A 27,511-nucleotide genomic window follows, 5' to 3' on the forward strand; every position below is an offset into this window, starting at 1 on the left:
AGAACCAAATTCATACATTTTCCAGCATATCACGCTTTCTGGCAATATGACCTGTGGCCTACCTCCCCTGTTGCCAAGCTAAGGGCAAGTCAGATTATCATTGCTTTGCTTTCCAGTCCCTTTCAGAGTCCTTAGGAATATGCTTGCAAATGTTTGCATTTGCCATTTCTGTTTGCAACCTTTTTCAAAATAGGAAGTTAAAAAGTTATCTGAAACAAAGGATTTGTTGTAGAGGAGATGCTCTTTATTTGCACATTAAAGGTAAGGGTGGCTAAGATGCTAGACTGACATCCATAATGGCAAGAAACAGAGCATGCAGCTACAGCTACTTCTTTCCTCTTCTTCCATGTACATTCAGTGAAATGCTTCCTACCTCCTCCTATGTGTGCTCTGGCTGTGTTGATAAGCTTCTCTTCTCACTATTTGCTCTTTCTGATTGGTGCATGATGGACTTAAGGATTTCTATATAATCCTCTTTAGTCTAAAGAGAGACTTAAAGTGACAAATCTCTGGCATGTTTATTCTCAAAAGCTACTTTCCTGAATGGTTAATGGAACATCATGTATTACAGACATAGTGCATATTTTGATCTTCCAAACTCAAAGCTCATAAAATTCTTGCTCAAAAACCTAGCCTGACATCAAATGTTTTTGTTTCCATAGCAACCATCAAGTATAAATTTACTAATGTTGCTCTTGAAGGAATGCATGCAGGATAAGATGGGCAGTCTCTAAAAAGTGGAAAAAATATAGGACTTTATACTAAACTTACTGTGTTAAGATTTTAAGAACCAGCAGAAGAACAGCAGTATTAACTTTTCCACAAAGTTAACAGTTCTTTTTAAGTTTGAGTTTCCTATGTATTATATTAAAAAAAATTACTGCTTTGTTTAAGTTCACAGAGTTTATCTATATAAAACAAACAGCTCCCAAGGACGGGTGATGAAAGATGACCTGAGACTGAAAATTCCAGTAATGAAGTGGTGTCAGTGGAAGTTTAACTAGATGTTTAATTCATCAGACTTGTATGAAACTTAACTCCCATTTATCCTAAAATAGTTGAGATCCTCGTTCTTAAATATGAAAAGGGATCTTTTGTCCATCTATCTTTTCTCTATCTTGTACCTTTAATTAGAGTAATCATACAGTTTTAAACTTCCATTGAAAAATGGAAAATCCCACTAATTTGAGAACCTGGATGTTATGACTGATCCAAGTCTTATTAATAAAAGTATATGTGATTAATCTTATTGCAGCAAAATATTTTTCCTCAGTTGTTTTGGTATTCTGAGTTGATTAATATTAAATTCATAAAAATAGTAACTACTGATGATTATACTTTACTTTTGAATGTGGGCAGGGATTACTCCTGAAGAAAACACAACACTGTCCCAGTCACCACTGCTAGAGGGAGTGTGTTCTTCAGCTGGAAAAGGAGAAGTAGGAAAGTACACTGCAGGCGCTTTCATACCTACCAAGTGAGCTGTTCAACAACTCTAGCTTGAGTGGAGCAAAAACAGCAAGTGAAGTGAATACAAGGCCTTGAAAGCAAAACAAAATCCCTTCCAAAAGTTGTAGAGCTTTAAATATTCTTGCAGTCAGGATATCTTGTTTTCCTACTGCTATGTTTACATGTGCTTTTGAAAGCACTGTTTGCAATCTTTAATATGAAATGAAGAACAGGCTATATTTTATTTCACAAATCATTGACGAAGCTAGCTGAGCATATATGAGGTGCTAAGAAGCTCAGAAACTTTTTCCCCACTAATATGCTGGCTCATCCCACTCAATAATGGTCTTAAAATTAATGCTCCATATTTACTTCTTCATTCAGATAAAGCTACATCCACTCTCTTCCTCTAAACATTACAGGACTGATAATTTTACCTGACAGTCCACCAGCTGTGCTTCCATGTCCATAGGTTCCTCAGTAGTAACCAGAGCAGTGTCCAGTGTCGCTTGGGTATTGAGTAGCCAGTGGTCAAGCTCATCAGCTTCACAACGGTACCTTTGAAGAGCCTGCTCTTGCCGCTGTTCTTCCAGCTGTTCATTCAGTTTTTCCTAGAGGTAAAAGTTATATATTACTTTTTAAAAGAAATACACCACAACAGTCACTTTTAAAAAACTTTCCCTCTCGGTCTCTCACAACTTCTGTACTGTATTTTTAAGCTGTAATAAGCCTTTTCTTTTAGAAGTTGGAAACCTTTAGAAAATATTATTGCTTTCAATTGATGAGCATGCTTTTCTGGTGACTGAAATTCTGTTTCAGTTCAGTCACTGTATTTCCACCTCCGTCACTGTATTTCCACCTCCTTCAGCAGGTGTCTGCTATGAATGCCTTCTGATGCCTTCTGAAGGTGAGGTCTTTTCTGCCTCCGCTTGCTGCTCTCATTTGGGTTTCCCCCCACATTGATTCAGTTTGCTCAACCAGCACAGCGCTGTTTGCTCAGAGAGAAAGATCCATGGGGACACAGAGCTGGGAGTGGGCTGCAGGGAAAGGAGAGCAGTTTTGCCTTTTTTGGCAGCAGCAGGCTGTTAGGTAGTCTTATTGTCTCTCAAGAGAGGCAAGAGATGGGTACTTGAAGGACCCAAAAGAGTATTTGGTGGGCCTTTGGTGTAGCTACTGTAGGCAAAGAGAAGACTGAAGAGTTTGCTCCCTTGTCTGGTGTTTCAGAGGATCCCTGAAAACAACACACTCCCTTTTTCCATCCATCAGTTGGTCCATCCATTGGACAGACAGGGAGTAATCAGCAAGACCCACTCACCGTTTAGTATTCCTACATGAATTTGAAATCTGGCTGAACAGCTGGACCCAGAGGGTGGTGATCTGTGGCACAAACTCTAGTGAGAGGCTGGTAATGAGCCTCAGCAAGTTTACTGATGACACAAAATGGGAGGAGTGGCTGATACACCAGAAGGTTGTGCTGCCATCCAGACTGACCCTGACAGGCTGAAGAAATGGGCTGACAGGAACCTCATGAAGTTGAATAAAGGAAAATGCAAAGTCCTGTACCTGGGGAGGAACAACCCCAGGCACCAGCATATGCTGGAGGCTGACCAGCTGGAAAGCAGCTTGGCAGAAAAGGACCTTGGGGTCCTGATGGACACCAAGTTGAACACGAGCCAGCAATGGGCCCTTGTGACAAAGAAGGCTAATGGCATCCTGGGCTGCATTAGGAGGAGTGTTGCGAGCAGGCTGAGGGAGGTGATCCTGCCCATCTACTTGACACTGGTGAGTCCACACCTTGAGTACTGTGTCCAGTACTGGGCTCCCCACTACAAGAGATAGATACAGAACTCTGGAGAGAGTAGAGGGGATTCTGGGAATAAGAAACTGGTAGAATAAGATGGTCAGAGGACACTTGGATATATCAGATAACGTGGAGCATAAGCATGCTGCCAACGGTATGGAACAACGGGAGAAGATTGTACTGGATCTGGCTGAGATGGAGTTAACTTCATCACAGCCTGTACAGTGCTATGCTTTGCAACTGTGGCTTAAAACTGTGTTGATAACACAGCAATGCTTTGGCTATTGCTGAACAGTGCTTGCACAGCATTAAGGCTTTCTTTCCAACTTCCCCTCACAAAGGCCTGTAGACTGGGGGCAGGCAAAAGGTTGGGAGAGGATATAGCCAGGACAGCTGACCTGAATGGACTGAAGGGATATTCCATACCATAGGAGATCCTGCTCAGCAATAAAAGCTCAAGGAAAGTGGGGTGGGAGAAGACACATTTGTTGTTACAGCTTCTGCTTTCCCAAGCAACTGTTACGAGTGCTGAGACCCTGCTTTCCATCAAAGGGGCTGTAAAGTGCCTGCTGATGAGGAAGTAGAGAATAAGTTCCGTATTCTCTTTTGCTTGCATACACAGCTTTTCCTTACCCTATTAAGCTGTCATCGTCTTGATCCATGAGTCTTTTTGCATGCCTTCTATTTTTATCCCATCCCACAGGAGAGGGGAGTGAGGGTGGGTGTTTGGCTGCTGGCCAGGGTCAACCTACCACACTTCTGTAAGGATATTCAGACCCGTATGTGCAGGGCAAATCCCTCACACAGGGAAGTGTTTGTACAGCTTTTCTGAATGCTTAATTTTAATTGGAAAATTAATAACTGCATGTTAAAAAGTATCATTATTCTTTAAATTATTCTAAGTGTCTCAAATAATCCAGAGCCAAAGAGCTCTTAAGCTCTAATGATTTAAATTAGGTCCACAGAAAAAAATAGTATTACCAATCCACACCCTCAAAAGCAGAATGTTCTCATGACCTGTTCTATCTGTATTTCTACATAAACATCCCTGCAGTGTTCTGGAAGATTTATCTGTAAAGTCAGAGCTATAAAGTGCACAAGTTAAATAACTGAATATTGTCTGCATACCATACATATGTCTTAGATAAGATTATTGGGGGATTCTTGTGCTAATCTATCAAAGTAACTGTCAGAATCCTAACCATAGTTAAGCACAGTATATTTGACTCATGCTTTATCCTGAAATTATTAGTGAGCACCTCCTTCTAAGTACTATCAAAAAGTTTGTAAGATCCCATATGGGGTGCAAACTATAAACAGTAAGACCCCTATTCTACTTCTAGCTCCTTATTTTTACATAAAAGCCATTTTTCTTCTGAGAAGTAAAACAGTGCAATTTTTTAAGAATAACAAAGTTATTTTCTAAGGACCTGTTCACTGTCTCAGGTGACTGCACAGAAATAATGCAGCTGACACACCCTGGGACTCCCTTGTAATCCAGGTAGATCCACAGAGCCAATTCTCACTTGGTCTGTCAGAATCGATTGATGCTGGAAGTTATGAAGGCAGTAGTTGCTGTGTTTATGAATTCACTGCTGCAGTTCTTAGCAGTATAGCAGTAAAGCTGTCATGCAGTGTTCAAAGTAGCCAAACTGTAGCCAGCTTTAGCATGACTACATTTTCTCACCTGTATAATATACACAGCAACATTCTTATATGTAAAGGACTTTTTTGAAATCACCTCAGTATTAAAGGATTTTTGGTAAAGCTAGTAGACAAAGAAATGAAGGGGTGCATCTTTCATGATAAAAGTTTGCAAGCAGATCACTGGGAAGATGAGCACAAACAACAATGCAATGTTTTGAGAGAGGTGTTGTTCTTGTTTTAAGCTTTCCCCCTTCTCTTGTCTCCCAGTTTGGACAGGTGACTCCTCAAAATTTTACTGTAGGTAACATGATTTTTAATACCTGTACTTCATTACTTCTCCTGTGAAGGACAAGGAACACCAAGGGAACCTATTGAGAAAATGCCAATGTGGATATTAAAAATTAATTAATTCATTAATTAATCCTGCTGTGTGTTTCCAAGTTCCTTCTGGTTACTCATCACCTAGCATTAAAACGAGGGGCTTGCTAAAAAAGAACAATAATTTATTAGTGAAAGGAATTGTGAGAAATGAGCTCAAATGAGCTGAAAATGACTTTTTAAATTATCAGCATTCAATGGTGACTAAGGACTTTGGTGAAAGTACAGGTCTGCCAAAAGTTGCTCTCAAAATCTGGAATGTGATTCAAAAGACTCACTCCTAGAGGTTTTTCTTGTACCTCTAATAGTTGTCGTTTTCCTGATGCCTTCATTCGAATTGTGGCCATTCGTTCTGCCAAGACCGTGAGAGTGGACTGCAATGCCAGCTGATCAGCAGCTTCTGCATCCAGTGGTTCTGAAACCAGCTCCTGAGCTAATGACGTCTGAAGCTCAGTGATTTCATCTTGTAACATTAAAACTTCATCCATCAAAGCCTATTTAGAAACGAGAGCAGAGAAAGTATTTGCTTCATTTATCAGTGATAATAAAGTATCTCAGGAGGCACAGGCTTAACATAAAATTCAAGATGACTGTCCCACGGGAGCATGAGGAACACAGAGTACTGCAATATATATCACTGCTGGTTTGGTAGAGTTGGAATTCAGAAGGACTGAGTCCTGCTTTTAGATGCTTAAGCTAGCATCATGCACCTGACAGCCAAAATATGGATTTAATTACTTATCTTGAATTTCAAACATTTCATTAGAAGGGCTTCTTTTGGAAATACTATACATACAGATTTATTCTTCCAACAAATTTTCTGGAGGGCATTCTAGTAGATACAGTGAAGATAATGAACAAGCGAGATGAACAAGTGTTTGTGAGACAGAAATAGGGGCATGAGTTAGCTACCAACCTGAAACTTCCTAACTGGTCAAAGAACATCCAGAAATATATGTAAACATCCAGAGATGTAAAAGAAGTTCCTACTTATCCTGTTCTTATCCTATAAATCAGCTACCAAGCTACCTACAAAAATGATGCTGCATTACTAATACCTTAAAGCAGATACTTTACTTTCACGTCTGATAGTATAAACACATTGGATACACAGGACATCACACAGTGCTACAAAAGCCAAATGTTATCCTTTCCAGGTTGTGGAGTTCCTACTGAAATGGGAACCAGCCCCACCAGATAGTTTCAAGCTATCAGATAGAAGGCTTAGATGATCACAAATTGAATGTATGTCCGACTGGTTACTTGGTAAAGTATTATCTTATTATTCAGGGCATCGTTTCTCAAGATTTCCCTTAGGAGATAATTTTTTGTGTGTTTTAGTCTGTTTGTTTTGGTTAACAAGGCAAAGTTTGTATTTAGATCAATTTACAATGCATCAGTATTAGTTATGATCTTAGTAAATTTGGGAACATTATAAATAGTCCGATATATGCTAGTAGCACTGATGCTAAAGAACAGTATGTGTAGGTATCACTGAACACAATCTTTGACAAAAGATTTTGCTGAAAATTTCGATTGGACAAACTCTTGTGATCTATTTTACTTTTTTAAAAGGCTCCTTATTAAAAGAAACTCCATTACAATATCTTTGGAAGAGCAGGAAGTCCAGAAAGGCAAGACATAACAGAGAAGGTTCATAAAACTAATGCATGTTTTTGAGGCATCCAGCCACAAGGAACACCACTATCTAAAAAAAAAGAACTAACAATATACAGGTAATACATGCTCTCCCTCTATTTCTCACATAAAACTTTTTACCTGATGTTCAGCCATCTGGCTCTCTGGGCTTTTGGCTGGTTCAAGACTCTCATTTAGTTTGATCTCAATGGTCTCCATTTTTGTGGATATAGACTGGAGTGTGTCTTGATATTTCTGTTGGCGCTCAAGAGCTTCATAGAGGGTGCGCTGCTTTTCACTGATCTGGAACGGAATGGAAGGTATAAATTATGACCTCTGATACAGGATTTGGTCTTTCTTCTGCTTCATACAACCCTAGGCTTATGAGACTAAAATAAAAACCTTACAAGAAGTTTTCAAAAGTATGTATTATAAAGCAAAATATCCACATTAAAAATATTTATCTGTTTAAACATGATCAGTCATATCTTAGGTTCTGTGACTGAAAAAATGGACTTTAAGAAGCAGGGAAACCTAGGCATTCTCATGACTTATTTTAGATTTTATGCACTCAAACGTGTGGATGTGCACAATTTACTAGATGCTTAATATCCCATAATAGCTACCGTGGCTCTGCAAAGATTTAAAATGTATGGCATGTGATCAAAACTTTGATAATTTTCATACATCACTGAACTATTATACTGCACTACTATGCAGAAATAAGTTGACTCACTATTTGGAGAAACTGGATTCTTGGGCTTTTTTTGCCAGCTCAGCCAGCATGACTGGATTTCCCTGTTAGGTTATGGAATATAGTCTGACAATAGCCAAGGGTTCTGAAGGCAACTATCATCCCTAATGACTTGTATTTTCTTAATGGAGGTCCATCCTGCACAGGCTTTCAAACAAAGAACAAAGCCAGTATAATATAATATTACAACTAACAATTCTTGTTGCCACCTGAAAACCAAAAATTGCAGAGAAGAATATTAGCTGAGCCAGTTCTTTGCATTTTATTCCTCGCAAGCTAGCTGATTATCCTGAACCCTCCAGATGAAGACTTACCACATTTTTCAGTGTTTCCCAAGAACGCTGCAAATCATCCAATTTGGCACTAGCAGCTGATTCTAAGCCTGGTTCATAAAACTCCTGGGTGGCTGAAGTGCTGGGTTGAATTTTAGCAGCTTCTGTCTGCAGTTGTTCAGCAGATAAGGCCAACTGTTCAGCGGAGAGTGCTTGGTAATAAGCAATGTCCTACAAGCACGAAGCACATTATTGCACTTTCAAAACCCAAGATACTGCATAAGAATATCCCCCCACATACCGCCACATTGCATATGTCCATTAAAATAAAACCCACAGAGCCAAAACCACCAGGAAACCTCTGAGCAACACAGTAAATAAATATTTAATAGTATTACACTGAGTATGGTTTGGAGCTTCACTATGATGAAGACTGTGGATGCATTTTTTTCATGTTCTTACGAACTAGGAGGTGCAGGAGGCAACTATGGACTGACATGGAAAGACTGGGAGGGGAGTGTTAAAAGTGGGAGTGTTGTTCTATTGTCATCGCAACTACACATGGGGAAAACCCATCACAACAGACAGTTAGTTATGGTACTGTAGGTGGCAACAAATATCACCCTAATGAACACTAGCACAGAGAAGGCAACAGAAGAACCAAAAGGGAATATGCTGAAGGACTAGTCAATGGTGTAAGAAAGAGTATGAAGCACTAGCTTATAGTAAGCCTTCAAACAAACAGGTACTCTCAACCAGCTTTTAAAAGATAATGGGATAAGGGACAAAAAGTGCTAAGGAAAATGGGCAAATGTTCCAATTACCGTTGAAAATTCACGGTGGAACTGTTTCTCACTAGAGCTTCTATACTTAATGTATGGGGTTTTCTTCAACTATTGCAGGTCACTATTAAAAAGATCTACAGAAAATGTAAAATTAAGGAAACATGCACAGTATCTACATTTAAGTCAGGAAAGCAGACTTGACTACAAGGATTATTTCAAACTGAAACCGTGTATGATCGCCACATCTATTGGAAGGTAAAAAATGCTGCAACCTTCTTTCTTATCACTTTGTAGCCCCAGTTAGTGAACTATGCTCCAGACCATGCAACACAGCAGCTGTGGTCCAGTTTCCTCAATCATTTTGAATTTGTAATTGTCCCTGGTGAAAACTTTAATACACAGTTTTGCTGCCAGAGAAATCAGTAAGAGATTTTCCACAGATTTCTGTTAGGTTGGACCAAACCTCCATTCAATCAGCTCTCAGAGTTATCACAATATCTGCATTAAAAGTTGCTCAAAATCTACTGAAAAGTGTACTTGGAAAATCCTCTTCCAATGATAGCAATTTTCTCAAATTACTTCTTTCCTGACCTGTATGATAGAGAGGAAAAGTCAGCATGTCAAGCAACGTGACTGAGAGCAAACTAAGTGCTTTTCACCTGACAGTTTACAGAGCTGTGTCTACCAAACAGACCACAGATCATTTGCTGTACTGCAAATGTATGAGTATAAATGTGTATAAATACCTGAAGGAAGCGTGCAAAGAAAACAGAGCCAGGCTCTTCTCAGTGGTGCCCAGTGACAGGACAAGGGGCAATGGGCACAAACCAACACAGAAAAGGTTCCCATCGGGAAAGACTTTTTTACTGTGAGGGTGACTGAGCACTGGCGTAGGTTGCTCAGGGAGGTTGTGGAGTCTCCATCCTTGGAGATACTCAGAAGCCACCTGGATATAGTCTCAGACAACCTGCTCTAGGTGTCCCTGCTTGAGAAATGGGTTGGACCCAATGACCTCCAGAGGTCCCTTCCAACCTCAACCATTCTCTGATTCTGATTAGGTGTATAAAAGTTAGGTACTAAACAAGACTAATACTGAGGTACCAGAGCTCAAAATATAATTAGGATCCTAATTTGGAGCAGAATTTTATTTCCCAATGTCATTTCAGTGTGTTATCTAATTCCATATGTGAACAAAACTAAACAAGCTCAGGAAGAGTATAGAAACCAGGTCACTCCCCAGGCACAGTCACCTCTTGGGCTCTATTTCTAACCAAACCTAGGGAGCACAGAATGACCACCTGTCCCCGAGAACACCCCACCACCCAGCAGCTGCATAGATATGGTTCTTCAGTCCTTCCCCCAAGAATGAAGAGACTTATCAGGTTATCTGCTTTGTGTATGGACATTGTAATGATTAAGGTGCTACTCACTGGTCACCATCAATATTTTTAAAGGGAGGCAGCAGCCAAGACTGCATTTTACAGACAGCTCAATCATGCACCTTTACTGAGGATGCCTGAAAAAGTTGGTCTCTCCAGAGAAACAGAAGACCGAAGAATGGACAGCACATCAAACAGTCCAAAAGCATCAGATAAGGTACTTCTTCAAAGGCATAGATTGGGAAACTTGAAAAATTTACTGATGAAAGTGTTTACGATGTCCAGGAGCCAACAGGGAACAGGTAACAGCTTAGCACAGCATTCAGGACCACAATTTCAGTATTTTTTACTCTGACCACAAGTGATCTTTCCAAGTCCCAGTGAAAAATTGCATCAGTGCAGGCAACTTCTCATTTTGCCTTGCCTACAGCTACTCTCCAGCCCTCAGCCAGTCCTCTCTCAAGGCCAACAGAAAAGCTGTGCTTCTTAGACTTCTTAATCATCATTTCCAGAATAAAGGCCTTGCTTTTTAAAGAGGGGAAAGCAATCCCTTTCCCTGTCCTTCCAACTACTTTTTAGAGTACACAATGTGGCAGTCTCTCTTTGGTAGGGCTTTAGTGCTAATAGTGTGAATTGAGACGTTCTTACACATAACAGTTTTTGTTCCCCCTGTAAAGACTGTCTCATGCCCTCTTTTATGAAAATTAGCCAATGAAAAGTACTAAAGCTTTGTTGTTAGGATGTAGGGGCAAAGGGTGTATTTAGATTTCAAAAGATATTTAATAAGGGCTGTTGCACCCTTGACAAGTTTTCATAAGGATGGAGAAAGAATGATTAAGGAGGCTGCGAACAAGACGACAGAAACACTTTTAACAGTGACTCAGTGCTGAAGACTTGAATCACAGGATCAGCTGTGACCTCCACGACTTTGTGTCAACACTTCAGCTTTTTCGATTCAATTGCTTCTGCATTATGCGTCTGTAAAATAAGTTTTAAAAGAATGTGCTAAATTTTAATCAACTATATCTTCGGGTAAGCATGAGAATTTTTAGCCCCAGAGGATTCTCATTCAGTACTGCAGCACAGGTTAAGTGCCTGATTTACTATATATTAAAATAAACTGCATTAAAGGACTGTTATCTATTGCTGAAATATGATACACTCTGAAATCCCTCAGCCTTTTAAAAGTTAACATATCTGCAGTTGTTCCCTGCTCCCCACCAACTGTTTTTAGAGGAATTTCAGTACAAAACAACAACCTGGGCAACTGTTAACTTATAACAGTGCTAGATCTGTCACTTTCTTGTATTTATGGTCTTGGTTTAATCTATTTCAATACATAGAACCAATATTACCACTAATATTGTTTTATATTTTCATTACTTGTTAGCAATGTAAAAATAGTACATAGATGCCTCAGTTCAGACTAGCCATATTTCACCATTAAGAGATGCTAGGAAACCCTGATGAAAGACTGTACATAGATTATTAGGGATGAATTTTAAAACAGTCTTATCACCCCACCTTCCCTCCCTAAAACACCCCACTTTATATGTGCTATTAATTTTTTTCCTAAAGACTAGATTAATGTAATTCTTTTCTTTCTACAGTTCCCGTTCACATATTTTCCTGGTACTTTGCAGCTGATCTTCCTGTGAGAAAATTTTTCTCTTAACACTGGCTACTTTTTAAAACAAAACACTTGGAAATTAGTTTTGCTGAGTCTTTTACTGAATACAAAATATTTTAAACTTACATTTAAGCTCCTAATTCACTATTCTCTAGATTTTTTTTTTTTTACGAACCTTCTTTCCTGAAGTTTCCCTGGACATTCATCATGATCAGCACGGGCAGTTTCACTGCTTCTTTAGTTTTAATCTCATGTGAGTGTGAACCTAAGCATTTTGTAAGTAAACCACTGAATTTTGGAATGTTCTTCCGCTTATTGTTTAATACATACAGTTCATTTCAACATGAACCACACTGAAGAAACCTCCATCTGTCAGTTTTTTAGATTATTGTAACACCAGTAGTTTTATCTCTTTCAAAGATCTTCAGCTAAATGAAAAATGTAATCTTTTTGATCAATTTTGCCCTGTAAATCACAGGTTCTAAAACTTGCATTTTAGTGTCAGCTCATGGTGCAACAGCATCTTCACTGAATTTTCCTTATCTGAGTTATTGGAGCTCTTAATCTCTTTTTTAATTTATTTTCAGAGAATTGTAATGAACTGACACTGAATTTATTTATTGGAAAGCAACCTGCTCTTACTCCTTTAACTCTTTCACAGATTAACAAAGGTATAAGATTTTTGTGCTGAAATACGTAACTGCCTTTCTACTGTAAGTAAACTTTACTTGCAAATTTCTGATTATCTGAAATGGCAGCACACTAGAAAAATCTGTCTCGTTCATTATACTTTTTTATTATTAAGGTAACTTTGTAACTTTATTTTTAGGAAGATTTTGTCACTATTCTTACTAGCTCAGCAATGCAACGCAACACCATTCTATCCTTTAAGTCTGCAGTGGTCAATTTTGGAAGCAGACATAAAGGAAAAAAACAACCAACCACAAAACCCACAACATGATGAATGCAGTGAGGTGGTGACTGCTCCTAAGTCTCATTTCTAAAGGGTAGCATTTTATGTGTGTCTTTGTGTGCATGATGCTCAATGAGCGGGTTCATTGCTCACATTTTAATCAATGCTTATGTACACTTGCTCCTATTAGAAGTGCCTGAGTCCTCAGTTTTGATTTAAAATCTAACTTCAGTGATTTGCTGATCTTCCTCATTAGCACTTAACATAGATTGTCTCTGAAAGTATGGGATGAACAATACATGAAAAAAATACATAAAAGTTAATACTTGAAATGGTCTGAAGTGGAAGACATCAGAGTGTGGCTTCAGTGCTGCAATGCCAATGGTACCATAAGATAGATGTATATGGACATAACGCAATGTTTTATTATGGGCAGTACAAAATTGCATTTTTTCTCAGGATGCAAGATTCCATTGAGTGCTACTGTGGAAGTAAAAATTAGTTTATAAATAGAAAATAGTAGTGACATGGAAGAGCTTTGTAATTGTAATTTAAAGTTTATTTTTAAAAATAGTGAATAGCTGTAGCACCAAATTTATACAATTTAAACTCAGAAGTCAATATTTGTATCCATGTTGGACTAGAACCTGAAGGTTCAGTTAGGCCAGAGGTTAAGCCTCAGATCCTTGGAGCTATAGGTAAATATTATTTCAGATGATTAAATAAACCACCTGTGGAATGGAACCATGCATGTTTCTGAGATAAAAGCTGAATGAATGCCAAGAGGTAGGTACCTGGTTAACAGAAGCATCTGTATTAGCCACAGGTGAGGGAGAGCGACAGGCAGGTGGAGAAGAGATCTCACTGTTGGTTCCCTCCTCCCCAGACTCCTCAGTGACAGGGGAGAGCAGCGTGTGACAGCGACCAGCAGTCATCTGCCACAGGAAAAGCAACCCCAGAGCACAGGACAAAAATCAGTTACCTCAATTTAGGTTTGACTTAGATTGAAATCAAAACAAGAAAAACAATACTTGGCCAGAATTACCATGACATTATTCAGTCATACTTAACACCGTTACATTTACCGGCTCAAAAACCTGGTTCAAATAATAGTCTCATTTACTTGTCATAGTTCAGTATGAACATGCTCTCCTGTACCCTAATGAATTTAAAAGAAAATATATAGCAAGCAACTCAATTATAACAAACTGGGATTTGCCTAAATGTCTTCTAATACAATCACTGCTGCATATGGAAACACTCTGGAGATCTACAGAATAACGCAGAATTGGCCTCAGTATCCAGGCCTGGTTTTAGAACAACAAGAATAGACTTAAAATATAAAATACACACAATCCAGTAGCAACATACTTTTCTTGCTTCCCCAGTGCTGTTATACAGTGATAAATCCTGAAATCTGCACTCTATTTTCACTCAGCCAAAAATCCCAATAGCATCAGCAGTATGTTTGCTATGAGACCCAATTAGAAACAAACAAAAGCAGAGTAATTCAAACATGAGGCCTATGGCAGTACTTAGCCAGCTTTGATTTCCAACACAGTCATCTCAGAATATAGCAGCATGCTGTCAATTATCTCACCAACGTTTTACGACAAGAGCTTTAAAAATATAGTATGTAAAACGTATACACTGCAACATGTTATGAAACAATATTTATTCTGGTTTTGTCTTATTCCTGCAATTCAGTAGCTTCTTAGCATTTGCTCTTGCATGCTGCCAGCTACAGAAAACCACTATATTTGCACCTTATTACAGACAACTTCCACTGGTATTTGTCTGTTAAATAACTTCAACCTTTATCAACAAGTCTCGAAAACCCATATAAAGCAAAATACAGTAAGGGGAAGCTGCAGCTTGTTTGGGTTGCCACACTCCAGCCATTTCAAAAGCAAAATGTAGATGTGAGCTGCAGCAATTTGCTACAGAGGAGCATTGCAATGATGCAAAGGCAAGCAGCTCAGATAAACATTACCGACACCAATGCATTTCTTACCATAACCACTGAGGGATGAACGGGGTGTGCTGGGAGCAGGTCTGAATCCAGCTCTTCCGTCCCCTCTGAAAGCCCCTCCACTTCTGTCACTGTCAGCAGCATGGTGGCATGTTTTGCTTTCATTGTCAGCATCTTGCACTTTGAATTCAAAGAAGCAATTTGCTCCTGGTATCCTTTGATCTTCTGAGCCAGCTCCTGAGGAAACATTTTTTTTCTCCTAATGCAGAGGCAGCCAGTAAAGGCCACAGGACCCGCATCATTTCAGCTTCCGCGGTGAAGGCAAGCTTTCCCCTCCAAGCCCAGCCAATAACATCATAGCACTGCCTCTCAGAAACCCTGCATAAGCCGTCACACTAGCTGACAAGCAGGATGTTGGTAGTGAAGGGAACAAGTCGGGCTGCGTCTGGCTGCACAGCTAAACCGCAGAGCCGAGAGCTTTGAAGTGAAACCGGAAAAGCGCTGCAAAACGTTCTGTGTGTATGATAAGCGCAGAAGGGAGGGAGGAACACCTCACGCTTGCATCCAGCCTAAACCTGACACAAAGACTATAAACTTCAGACTGCAGCAAAGGGGAACATCTCTCCCTCTTCCTGCGCTATTTGTTTCCCCTGTTCTATTTCTATTTATCTGAGAAGGATGAAGCATCTCCGCATAGTGCATGCCATGGAAATGAGGTCATGTGGTAACCACAACTGTAAAAAATGCCCCATTCAGTTCTCACTGAAAGAATTGTTCAAACAGTAACTCATAGGGTCTAACAAGATCAAATGTGATATGAAAATCAGTCACATAGTAAGATTAATGCAGAATGGATTGCTTTTTGCCAGTGTTTGGATAAGCTATATTTTAGTCTTACTTTGATTTTGTGTAAATCTTCAGAATTAAAAGCTGAGTTGCACACAGTACTAACATTTCTGTAGAAAGAGCTGGGGAATCTGGCCTAAAGCAGAGTATATTTTAAAATATTGTTTTTTATAGCAATGAAGTGATCTATCTGCATGCATGGCCAAACACATCATATGTTTAAGTTTAGTCAGAGAATAAAGATGGAAATGAATAGTGTTAGAAATGAACTTGTTTTCTCTCCTACCCTGTCTTGCTGCCTAATTCAGTCTCCTGTTTCAAAGATTTCAGTTAATATACTTAAAATAAAAAATGCTGGAAGACTTTCACATCTCTGCCAAAGCTATTGTTCCTGTCTCCCTCGAGGCTCAGCAGCATTATAGAATTTTGATCTATGAAGTGAAAACAACATTTGTATAATCTTGGCTGCTAAATCAGTGATTATTCATTCAAATATATATATCTGCTTTATTTTTATATCTGCTTTTATTTCTTCAACAAACACTACCTTTCAAGGAAAAACAGCAACGGAAGTTGCAAGATCTAATAGGTGTAATAAAAAATAATTAAAATATCTTTTAAGAAGTAAATAAGACTACTGGTTCAGGCTGGCAAAATTAAAATATTGTTTTGGTTGTATAACATTTTCAGGAAACCATTTCCTCAAAATCACAGTGCAGTACAGTCATAGCGAGAAATACAGAGTTAGAAATGGAAGCAGCACAAAGACTGAGGATGACACTTTACTGCCTGTGCTTCAATGGAACCTGGTTGCTGTCTGTCACATTAGCAACAAAAGAAGCTCTCTTGGAGCTCCAAGGCTTACCTTGAAGACTAAGCGAAGTTTTGAGTATAAAACATCAACTAGATTAATCAAAAACCAAACTGCAATCAAATCAAGCCACAACTTTAATGTCTAGCAGCTGGAATAGTTATTTGCTCTGCTCAGCAAGTACCAGTCATTCACTACTGCTCAATGAATGACATCTCTGGGGCTCAGTGGGGAACTACTGTTGTTCAATATACTCAACTCCATCAATATGACTGAGATGCAATAACATTTGTGGCATTAATGTCCAATCAACTGAGTATCTAACATACCTCCCTCAACTGAAAACAAAGAAAAGGAAAAGGAGGCAAAAGTGCGGTTGTGAAAAAAGTAAAGCAACTTATAAAAGCAATGTCCTATGAGATGTTGTATTAGACATTAAAATAATTCACAGCTATGGAGATACTTGCCCACATTCTTATCTGAAACTCTAAAGGAACATGGTTCAGTAAACATAGTTCCAGAGTGTAACTAGTTACATACATGCAAGTAATACAAGCTTCCTACAAATCAGGGTATACTTTCCTTCTACTTCCTTCCTCTTATTTTAATATTTTAAATATAGCTACTACAAATATCCCTTTAAATTCTTGTTCATGTAGGCTTCAACAGGGAATCTGGTAACTGGTGCTTTCTTAAATTAATAACACACGTAACAAGCATCTTGACAGACTTGCCTTTTGAAGTAGTATAGTGATATAGGGGTCAATATATCCCCTTTATGCTGTTTTTCCATAGGTATTTAGCAGACAAAATATAAGCCAAAAATATGCATAACTCAGCCTTTAAAACTCCTTACCCCTAAATGTGGAAAGCTTGCAAATGTGAAACCTGTCCGCTCTGGTTGATCCCAACATTTGCAATAGAGTAAAGCTGCTGTCTTCCTGCAGACGTTTAGAAGGACTTCTGGCTAGTGAACTTGTTCAAATGCAGATGAAACGTCAGGGTGCCCCATTTTTAATTCCTTGCTCCCTGCAGCATCATTCTTTCCTCTAGCAATATTACCCTCCTGCATTTGGTGTTCCAGAACATTTGAATAGAGAATAGTAGCATTTTTAATTCAGTACTAAAAAAACTAGAAGTGTTTGTTTAAACAAACTGTTGTGCATTTACACTAAGTAACTTCTGTAACAACCGGATAGAAAATGAGCAACGCGTATAACATTAGGTAATACTGCATAATAGCAGATAGTTTGTAATTCAAAGGTAAAGAAATGGTGCCATCTGGTGCCAAAAGTGACAGAGTTCAATGGTGCACTTTCTATCGTAAGAAATATACAAAAGAGAGGGGAAGGGGAAAGGAGCTCAGGAGCTCCCATGCCAGCACAGTGGGAAGGCCACACAAAGAGTATTCCGAGTCATTCAAGGGCTGAAGATCAATGAGTTTGAGGGCACGAGCTATCACCCCACAGTACAAAGCTCTTCCCAGCAATTACTTTAAAAAAAGCCTTTGGAGTGAATGTTGCAGAATTTTCCTCCAAACCTACTGTGGTTTTCATATGATTCAAGTCCCTTGGTGTTCTTTTATAGAACGTTACTAGGATGGAAATGAGTGGAAATGAACACACACATAAATAAAAGGATCACCGAACTAGCAGCGATCACCTGACTAACTGCTCAACATTGACTTTTGGGACATTCCTCAGTCAAGTAACTGTTAACTGTCCCTTAATTATGCAATGCTTTCATTTTTTCATAACGTTGCCTGGAGATTAGGGCACATCTAACTGAATAAACAAATGAATACTCCACACTGTACCACTAGCGTGAGCTTCCTATCTGGTATTAAGCCTATCTGCTCAGCTAGCCTTGTGCACGTCTGAAAAGCTGCCCAGCTAATTTATGACCGCTGCTTATGAAAAGTTCTTTGGGTCAATGAGCTGCCATTGAGTCTATGTTGTTGCATTTTGGCTCTCCTACCTCATGATGCGAAATCTGGACCTGGAGTTCCTGGATGTTGCTGGTTGCTATTGGCTTGTCTTGGATCTCACGATGGGCGCTCTCTATCATTTGCTGTAAATGTTTCATTTCTTGCTCATATTGCTCATACTGAACCACTGCTTCCTAGAGGTGGGAAAATATATTAAGCATCTACATGAAAATAAATATTTACTTAGTCTAAGCATAACCGATCTCCTTTCTGAAGTGGAACAAACTTACATCTATCTGGCACTTGCATCTGGATAAGCAAAGCAGGAATATCGTCAGGAAAAAGTCTGTTCAGGAATACTCTGAACTGCAGTGAATTCAATGTTTTCATTTATTCAACTATTTCCAAAAAGCAGTTCACATAACATGATGTTTTAGATACCCAATATAAGGAGCCAGAACTTCTGCTTCCAAGAAGTATCTGCACCAAACATGTCCACCAAAAGATAGCACTGACTAGTCTCATGCTTTTTTCTCTTCAAGCCTCCATTTCTGAAGTGGAAGGACTATACGAAAAAGTTAGATTTTACAGAAAATACAGCTGGGAGAGGATTATGAAGATTGATTCAGACCATTATCCTACCAGTGTGGTACCAGTTCTATTACCGGTTCACCAGCAGTCTGTCAAACCTGCTTCTAAAACTTTTCAATGTGATGTTGTATCCTTCCTTGTACTTAAGCACCATTAAGTATCTTTATTGATCAAAAGTGTCTTCTGTTTTCTAGCCTGAAGCTCTGTAGTTGTACCCTAGCTTACTAAATAGTAGAAAGAAAAGCTTATTCTCCTCTTCTTTGGAAACACCCTTTATATGTTTAGGTATGAATTCAAACAATCTAACAAAACGTAGTTTTCTTGTATTTAGCAGAACTTAAAAATGTGAATTTAATAGAGGCTGAATTACTCCAAAATCAGAAATCAAATTTAGAAAACTTTTAAAGAAAGAGGAAAATCATTATTTTTATCCTATAAAGCTATTTAACTCAATAGTTTTTATGCAATCACTATAAACAGTTGATGTTACAATGATATATTAATTTCATTAACTGATTATATGTATTATAAAATTAACCTGCATAAAATTGTAGATTAGCTATTTGTCCAGTTAATCCTAAAAGTATTACAAAAACCACAGCAAGATCAAGGAGAGAACAGAGATGAGTGTCTGATGAGTAAATCAACAATTAACAGGATCATGAATGTTAAAACCCCCAAAAATATGAGTCAGAAATTACTAAAACTTAGTGGGGAACTTCATAGAACCATAGAATCATTAAGGTAGGAAAAGACCTCTAGGATCATCAAGTCCAATCGTCAACCCAGCAATACCATGCCTCCTAAACCATGCTCTGAAGTGCCACGTCTACACGTCTTTTAAACACCTCCAGGGATGGTGACTCCACCACCTCTCTGGGCACCCTGTTCCAGTGCCTGACCACTCTCTCAGTAAAGAAATTTTTCCTAATATCCAGTCTAAACCTCCCCTGATGCAGCTTGCAGCCGTTTCCTCTCATTCTATCGCTAGTGACCTGGAGAAGGTCCTAATGGTACAGCACGAAAAAGGGGGAATGCACAGTGGTATGAAATTCTCTGTTTTCATCACAATTTGGATGTCACTGTTCAAATTACTCAGAGTAACTTATGGAATGGAGTTGTACTTGCCTGCATGATGTTGCACTGCTGAATGGCAGTGTGCTGCAGGCGGCTGGCCTCCTCCTGGAGCCGGAGGGCGCTGTGGCATATTGGCAGGCCAGTGACCACCTCTTCAGGAATCCTCAGGGCACTCTGACAGACTTGTACTGCATGAACTTTTGGCTTCAGTGACTCCATTTCAGACAACAGATGCTAGAAACAAAGTCAGTGCCACAATAAGCTGGTTTTGCAGAGCTCCCAGATCATTTCATGCAGCAAAAGAAAAGTAGTGATGAGTTCAAGCACTAAAGAAACAAATTTCATTATCTGTTTCCCAAATTGAATATAATCAGGACACACTTTGTCTGGAGTTGCTCATTCTGAGATGAACATTCTTTTAAATATTAGTTAAGCAAAAAGCCCATATAATAGGAATTAAGATAATTCATGAAAAAGCAGAGCAGTACCTATTTCTAAGTGTCTAAGTACAAAGATATTTCTATTAACATATTTGAAAAAATATCTCTTTTCAAAATCCACAAATCAAAGCAGCATAGGAGTCATTTATGTATACACATATTTTAATGTTAAAATCCGAGTGGAACTCCCTGGTGAGACACAAGCACATTTTCAAACCAGCAAGTTAATCCCGTTGTGTTCACAGCCTTCCTTTGAAAACACAAACCATGGCTGAAAATGTTGCCTAAAATTCAAAAGGCAGTCAAACAGAAACAGACACAGCTTCACAGAAATTTTTTCCTTTGAATAATCACGCACTGGATGCCTTTGTTAATAGTCACTATTTCTTTCACAAAGTCCATTCAAACTGTCTGTTCATATGCATGAGAAGGGTCCAATAGAATAGATTTTTATCAGCATTCTTTTTATCTTCATTGGGGAGCTTAATGTATTCACAGATAGAAAAACAATTAAAAAAAAAAGAAAAAGGCAAAGTTGATGAAAACTGCCTTAGCACATTAGAAGATTTTAAGTTCAATAGATATAAATCAGCTAGACAATGTATGTGGCAGATGGATAAAGGAACTACCTGGTCCTCTCCCTCCTCCTGTACCAGATGCAGAAAGATAGCTAAGTGGGTCTGAAGTGCATACTGATGAGAGGCTTGTGGTTTGCTCTTTATTCCTGTGCCTTCATGACATATGGTGGATAATTAAACTAGAGGTTTGGTATAATGACATATTCCTCCAACACCACTGGTGAGGTCTCTCCTCTGGCAGGCCCCACACTGCTGGCAAAAGGTGCCTTTATTGTGCAGTCGGCACCCAGAGGTACCGTGGGGGGTGCATGCCAGGCAGGCGCTCTCTGAGACCTCTCTGCTCTGCTGAAACAGGTGGGCAGGGGCTACAGTCCCTTTCTGTACAGAAGAAAGTCATACTGTGAAACCTGCTAGCCAGGACGAAGAATGCACATAAACAACAGTGTGAATTCCACATTCCCTTACTCTTACAGTGGGGTCATGTGTTTCACTTACACTCTTCAATGCCATATTCTGAAATTTGGCTGCAAGTCCCTAGAATAAGACTGCATATTTTAATTAAAAGGGAAAGCTCTGCAAATTTGCCTTTCATCCATATGTTTTTCTGCAGATTTTAATCCTAAAGTGGACCTGTTTACATTTAGTTTTCACTGGCAGACTAGGACAGTTAAATCCCTATATTAGCTTGCAGCAAGAAACATCTCTTAAGCAACTCAGAAAGCTCTAACTTGGGTTATTTTTCTTGTCATGAGATTGAGACCAAAAATAACGAACTGACAAATCTCTATAGTGGGACAAGTGCAATACAGAAAGCAGCAATTATGGAGGTAATTCAACTAAACATATAAAAATGTAACTGGGCTTAAGGAAAACTGAATTTCCTCTTAGCATCCCAGCTGATTATTGGGGGAGGTAGCAACACACTGTCTTACTGCATCTCTATCTGTTAAAATGGTGATAACGATCTAGGCTTCCTTTTGAAGTACTTTAAGAACCCCTTGATGAAAAGCACTGTATAAGAACTGAGCCTTACTATTATTATTATTATTATTATTATTATTATTATTATTATTATTATTATGGATTAAACTTGTATGCACATTTCTAAGAATTGCATCAACCTAAAAGCAGACTCATAAATCATTACACTTCAACTATTCCATTTTAGGGAATTATTTTTCCTGTTCCATCCCTTATTCCCTTGGCAGTAATTTGGGGCTAGATTCTGAAACAATGACCCACCTAAGAAACATCACAATCAGCCTCACCAACATTCATTATTCTTTGTGTAAGCTCACACTGCTCAAGTGCTAACTTTGAGCTCCTGGTCTTTTACCTGTCTGTGAGAAAGTTGCTCTTTCAAGCTCAAATGCCCGAGCTCTGGAGAGGTCAGTGTGGCTTGGGCTTGCTCCAGAGCAGCCTGCAGGGCTTTCAGCTCAATTTCAAATTTCTTCATGTCCTGTAATACAACACATTTGATTCAGGGATAAATAAGAAAAAAAATCACTATAAATATATCTGCCTGGGTTTTGTATCTACGTCCCTTATATACAGTGCCAAAAGTAATACATAGTTTTGACAATGAATTTTAAATGTTTAAAATATCGGATAAAAATACCAGTAATATGACAGTCTAGAAAAAGAGGTCTCAGAGTTGTTATTTTAAGTACTTCCTCAATCTCAAATACAGCATGCACTTTACAAAGCTAATTTCATAAAGTTCAAGGCCTAGAAAGGAACTCAAGATGTCCCCTAGTCATATTCCTATAATAAGACAGGACATAACTGTCCTAACTTTACAGGCTGTTCTTAAAGACCACTAGCAGCGGAATTCTACCTATCTCTACAGACAACATATTCCACTGTTTCAGTACTCATTTTTTGTAGAAAGATTTTCTGATGGTCTGACACGAAGTTAGTTTTTGCAATTTCAATCCTTTACTTACTATCCCATTAACAACAGACATGAAGAACAGATTATTTTTATTCTCACTGAAGACATCATATGTTAGGATAACCCTTTTTCCTGCATCTTTGCTACAAATTTATACACATATCACAACAATTACTATCCTCTGTTCTTTCGCCAGTTGGTCTGCATGTTTCTTCAAGTGCAAAACTGGACACAGCTGAAACCTCGCTAGCGAACACTAGGTAGAACAAAAGGACGACTTCACATACCTTACAATTACATATACTTTCTTTTCTGCATGGTGTTTATATTTTTTACAACAATGTGACAATGTTCACTCATTTTTCCATGATCCGCATTATTAAACTTAAGACCTTTCAACAGGGTGCATCAAGCCAGCAGTTCCTCTTTCAGATACATGCATGCCTGGTTCTTCCTGTCTAAACATTACAATTTGCCCCTCTCCCTGTTGAACAGCAGCCTAACTTTTTTTTCAGGTAGTCCCTGTACATTTGGTGTTGTCTAAGCATCCCAAAAGCTATGACTTCTAAACCACCATCCAACTCATTAATGAAATACTGAATAGTACCAGATCGATGGGAGAGCCCTGCAAAATCCTATTTGATGCATCCCTCCTGCTGGGCTGTGAACCACTGATAATTACACATCAGGTAAGTTTTCTAGCCAGCTTTACACCTATCTATTGTATTTTCACCTAGATAAGCTTATTAACTTTGTTAAGAACAATATCATGTGAAACATTGTTAAAGTCAAGGTATATGACATGTTGTACATTTATCTACAAATGTACTACTTTCATATTAAACCGGACACTTTTGATATGATTTTCTCTCTTCATAAATCTATGTTGGCTTCTTTTCATCTCTGTGTTTTCTTATAAGAATTTATAAATAGTTATTCAATTGCTTCAATATTTCTCTGAGAACTGAAGGTAGTAAGTTTCACTTCTACTGTGCTTACTTGTATAGAAATATCTTGTTTGTCCCATGAAAAATTACAAAAACAAAACAAAACAAATAAAACCCACAATGCACACACCACCCTAGCTGTCAGCTAGCATTAGAAAAACTGATTTCATATACCTTGGCAGCATCTTGGAGATTTGGTAGCCGCACTTTAATAACTTGCTGTAATTCCTCTGTCCGCCGCCCCAGTTCCAGCACTTGCTGTGACATTCCTTCAGTACAGTATACACTTGCCAGAAACTCAATCCTCTCACTCATGGCCTCAAGATCACCATGAATCTCTTCAGACTCGTCAAGCATAGTCTAGATGGAGATATGAACAAGCTGAATGCCAGAGTTAAGGTTCAGATTAAACATACCTTTAAGTCCATTCCTGTTCTGCAAACTCATCAATTTGTATACATCTGTAAGTATACGATTAAGTACTACTAATTTCCTGTAACGCTTAGGCAATATACTTAATTCTGAGTGTATGCTGAAGTGCTTCAGCTTATAGAGACTGGGACCTTCAGTAGCCGTACTTACCAACGCATTCTTTTTAGTGTTTTGTTATACACACTTGCCTGTAAAAATATAATATACACAATCTACGCATAGGTTTTGTTCTGAAAGCCTGATGTACCTAATAGGAAGCAACGGAAAGCACACGGGTGCAGTGTTATAGCAGGGCAGTAGTCATTAATTCTGCCTAAAAAATGGCTACTGAAGTACTCTGTGGGATGGCATTGTTTAATCCTGTATCCTCATCAACTTCTGAGGCAGGGAAAAAGGCATAGCAAAAACAATCCAGAAATGTTATCTCCCAGCTGTCCTCAGGATAAGTTGCCTGGAGGTTCCTATTCAGAATAAGAAAGTGTGACATACTGTTGCCCCTGTATAAGTGAATGTAGCTCACGATTAAACTATAAAAACCGTAATTAATGCAGTCTTATTTTGGCATTAGCGAGCATCATGATCATCTCATGATGCTTTGATTTGTTTCACATTGTCATGTAAGACTGGGCAAGCTTAAACCTTAAACTGTTCCACTGATTTCACACTTACACATTCCACACACAGACACACAAAGAACAAAATGCACCGTTACAGAGACAGCAAAACACTCTGAAGTGAGACATTCAGGAAGGAACTGGAAGAAAATCATCCACTGGGTACTAGTTTGAGGGCGTTTGGTGCAGAAGTCATCAGATGAGAACAAAGGCTATTCCAATTTAGTGTAAAGGTGAAAGGAAAAAAAACCAAAACCAAAACACAAAACCTGAAAACTGTGTTGGTTAACTAAAGTTTTATAGGAATATTAGCTGCAATGAGGTACTCGGTGTGATAGAATCACAGTGTATAGACACACTGTTCGATCAAAAGCTGCTATAAAGCCAATGTACTTGGGTAAACACGGAAATCAACTTTGAATCACATAGTTTTATTCAACAATGTGTCTTAATTTCAGTCTTCAAAACAATTGTCCAAAATAAATTAATCATCTTTAAGACTTAGGAGAACAGTCAAAGAAACCTAGCATTTTAAGACTTTTTTTCCTCAAGTAAAGGAGACAAAAAAGCGCAGGAACTAAAACTTCACTGCTCAAAAAATAACTCTTTTTATACATTGCCCTTTAAATTTCATAGCTCATGTCATCACCTGGTAGGCTTTAAACTGATCACGAAGCTGAGAGGAAGAATTCCATGTTATACTACCATGCACTAGGATGTTTGCTTTCTCGATCCATTTCAATATGAACTCCAGCATCTCATTGTATTCTTCCAAGTGTGAAGCAGCCTGGATATAAAAGAAAAATCTACTTAAACCTAAGATGTAATTCTGTACAGTTCTTAGAGAATGATAAAATTACTTTTATTTCATTTACTCTTTTTAACTTGGGGATTGTTTTAACAACTCTTCCTTACTGTTGAATACAATTTAATTAATTCCTTATTTATGGAGTTAAAATAGGTCTGCTTCCAGTAACAAGCATATCTATTTCAGGGGCAAAAGGCACTACAAGGATGTAGGTCACACTGGGAGAGTGCACTGATGCCCAAATATATCCCTAGAGAGTATGATTCCTGCACATATTCAGCCTCACATGTCAGTTCCATAATACCTTCTTGCTCAGTTTTTGGCTCACTGCAAGCCTCTTTTATGTAATTTCTATTTTACTTTGTCTCTTTCCACGTCACCCCGAAAATCACCTTTATTTAAAACCTGCTTTGCCCACTCAGCCTCCCATATTTCCACAGAGAGGTGTTGCACTTATTTCAAAACACAGGACAAAAGCTCTGCTTTCCGATTTCTCCAATTTCTATTTAGTAAAGTACTCTTTAGTTCAAATTTTCTTCTCGCTTAGCCAGAATAATTTGATTGATTTTCATGCATTTGTCCTGTATGAAGGATGGATGAAATCCGAGGTGACAGAACTGTATTTGCATGCAGTTTGCCTAGGTATCATTTTTTATGATCGGAAGTAGACTTCTTGGTGCTAAACAAAAATATCCTAATAGTTAAATCCCTTCATCATGTACCTTTGACTGAACTCTTACTTTGATAGTAATTTTTAATCTCTTTTTAAAAAGAATTTTTCAGAGGAAACTGAAAAGAATATAATGAAAGTTATCTTTTTCAAGCCTTAGAGAATCTTCTTTATGCATGCAGGAATGAGAACTTGTAATTTATTAGGTTATTGATTGCAGAACCCTAGAAAACCCATTTCTTTGCTTTGAACTAGACTTTTTTTGGATAAAAACAATTAGTTAAAAAATACGTAAGAGTTTCAGGGCCTTTGAACTGCAGAGGAAGCATCTTTATGAGTGCTGAAGTGCTGCATAAACATTATGCATTATCGGGGCCATTGTATCTAGGCTTTTCTGTTGAATCTACAAATTATATTCATCCTCTATAGATTGTGACTGAAGCAAAACTCTTTTTTTTTTTTTGTAATGCTGCAAATAAAGGTAACATGATAAGACAGAGGCTCTGAAAAGTACAATGAGATAGTATTTCCCAGCATGTTACTGTTTGTGGGAAGGTCTATAATCTTTACAGAGCACAGAGGAACCAACCAACAGATGATTCGTGGAAGAGGATGTTAAAGCAGCATCGGAGAATTATTCCAGCCTCCTGATCTGCCCGGTCTGTGCCTCTCTCTGGGGTGTGATGCAAGCCTGTACTAATAACAGGCTGAAGTACCAAGGAATGCCCCTTCCTGCATAACTACAGGAAAATAAGAGAGAAGTTTGCATGCTCCTTCTGCTTCTGAAAGGAAACAGCAGAAAGGATTTGAGATCATACCTGACTGAGCTTGGCTGCTCTGTGCTCAGCCTGCTGTATGGTCTGTTGGTGCAATGCAGTGAGTTTCCCTATTCTGTTAGCCAGCTGTTTAGCCAGCAGTACGTTCTGCTCTGCAAAGTCCTGGACTGATGCATCTAATTCCAACAGCTTTATATTGCAGCTGTCCAACTCTTCACCGAGGATCTAAACAGAAAAACAAGAAAATCAGTGATCCAGGAAATGTGAGCCTTCTGGTTGATTATTTCTAGTCCAACTTGCAACTTTTATACCCTGTCCAAAGTCTCCATACTTTGTTCCATTCTGGCTGGAAACCAACAATGCTTGTCTAAGCAGGAAGGCAGAACAGCAGGATGTTTGGTGATCTCTTAAATGTGTGCCATTACTCTTTTTTCTCTGACTTCCTGGCTGAAATGGATAACCATTTTCCCTACCATAACAAA

At 38.6% G+C, this 27,511-nt stretch overlaps 1 protein-coding gene across 3 annotated transcripts in view; it reads right to left on the reverse strand.

The window, feature by feature from the left end:
- Window positions 1–27,511, reverse strand: part of SYNE1 (spectrin repeat containing nuclear envelope protein 1) — a 310,687-nt gene that overhangs the window by 88,547 nt on the left and 194,629 nt on the right. For all 3 annotated transcript variants that reach the window (XM_064447054.1, XM_064447052.1, XM_064447053.1), the window contains 12 exons: window positions 27,072–27,254; window positions 25,425–25,562; window positions 23,904–24,089; window positions 22,225–22,347; window positions 19,922–20,104; window positions 18,253–18,396; window positions 14,661–14,855; window positions 13,441–13,581; window positions 7,982–8,170; window positions 7,055–7,216; window positions 5,575–5,769; window positions 1,887–2,060 (listed from right to left, as the gene is read on the reverse strand). In XM_064447054.1, coding sequence (XP_064303124.1) covers window positions 1,887–2,060; window positions 5,575–5,769; window positions 7,055–7,216; window positions 7,982–8,170; window positions 13,441–13,581; window positions 14,661–14,855; window positions 18,253–18,396; window positions 19,922–20,104; window positions 22,225–22,347; window positions 23,904–24,089; window positions 25,425–25,562; window positions 27,072–27,254 — 2,013 coding nt within the window. The remainder of the gene's footprint in view (window positions 1–1,886; window positions 2,061–5,574; window positions 5,770–7,054; window positions 7,217–7,981; window positions 8,171–13,440; window positions 13,582–14,660; window positions 14,856–18,252; window positions 18,397–19,921; window positions 20,105–22,224; window positions 22,348–23,903; window positions 24,090–25,424; window positions 25,563–27,071; window positions 27,255–27,511) is intronic.

The sequence above is a fragment of the Phalacrocorax carbo genome, chromosome 3, assembly GCF_963921805.1.
Source record: "Phalacrocorax carbo chromosome 3, bPhaCar2.1, whole genome shotgun sequence".
NCBI classification, from domain to species: domain Eukaryota; kingdom Metazoa; phylum Chordata; class Aves; order Suliformes; family Phalacrocoracidae; genus Phalacrocorax; species Phalacrocorax carbo.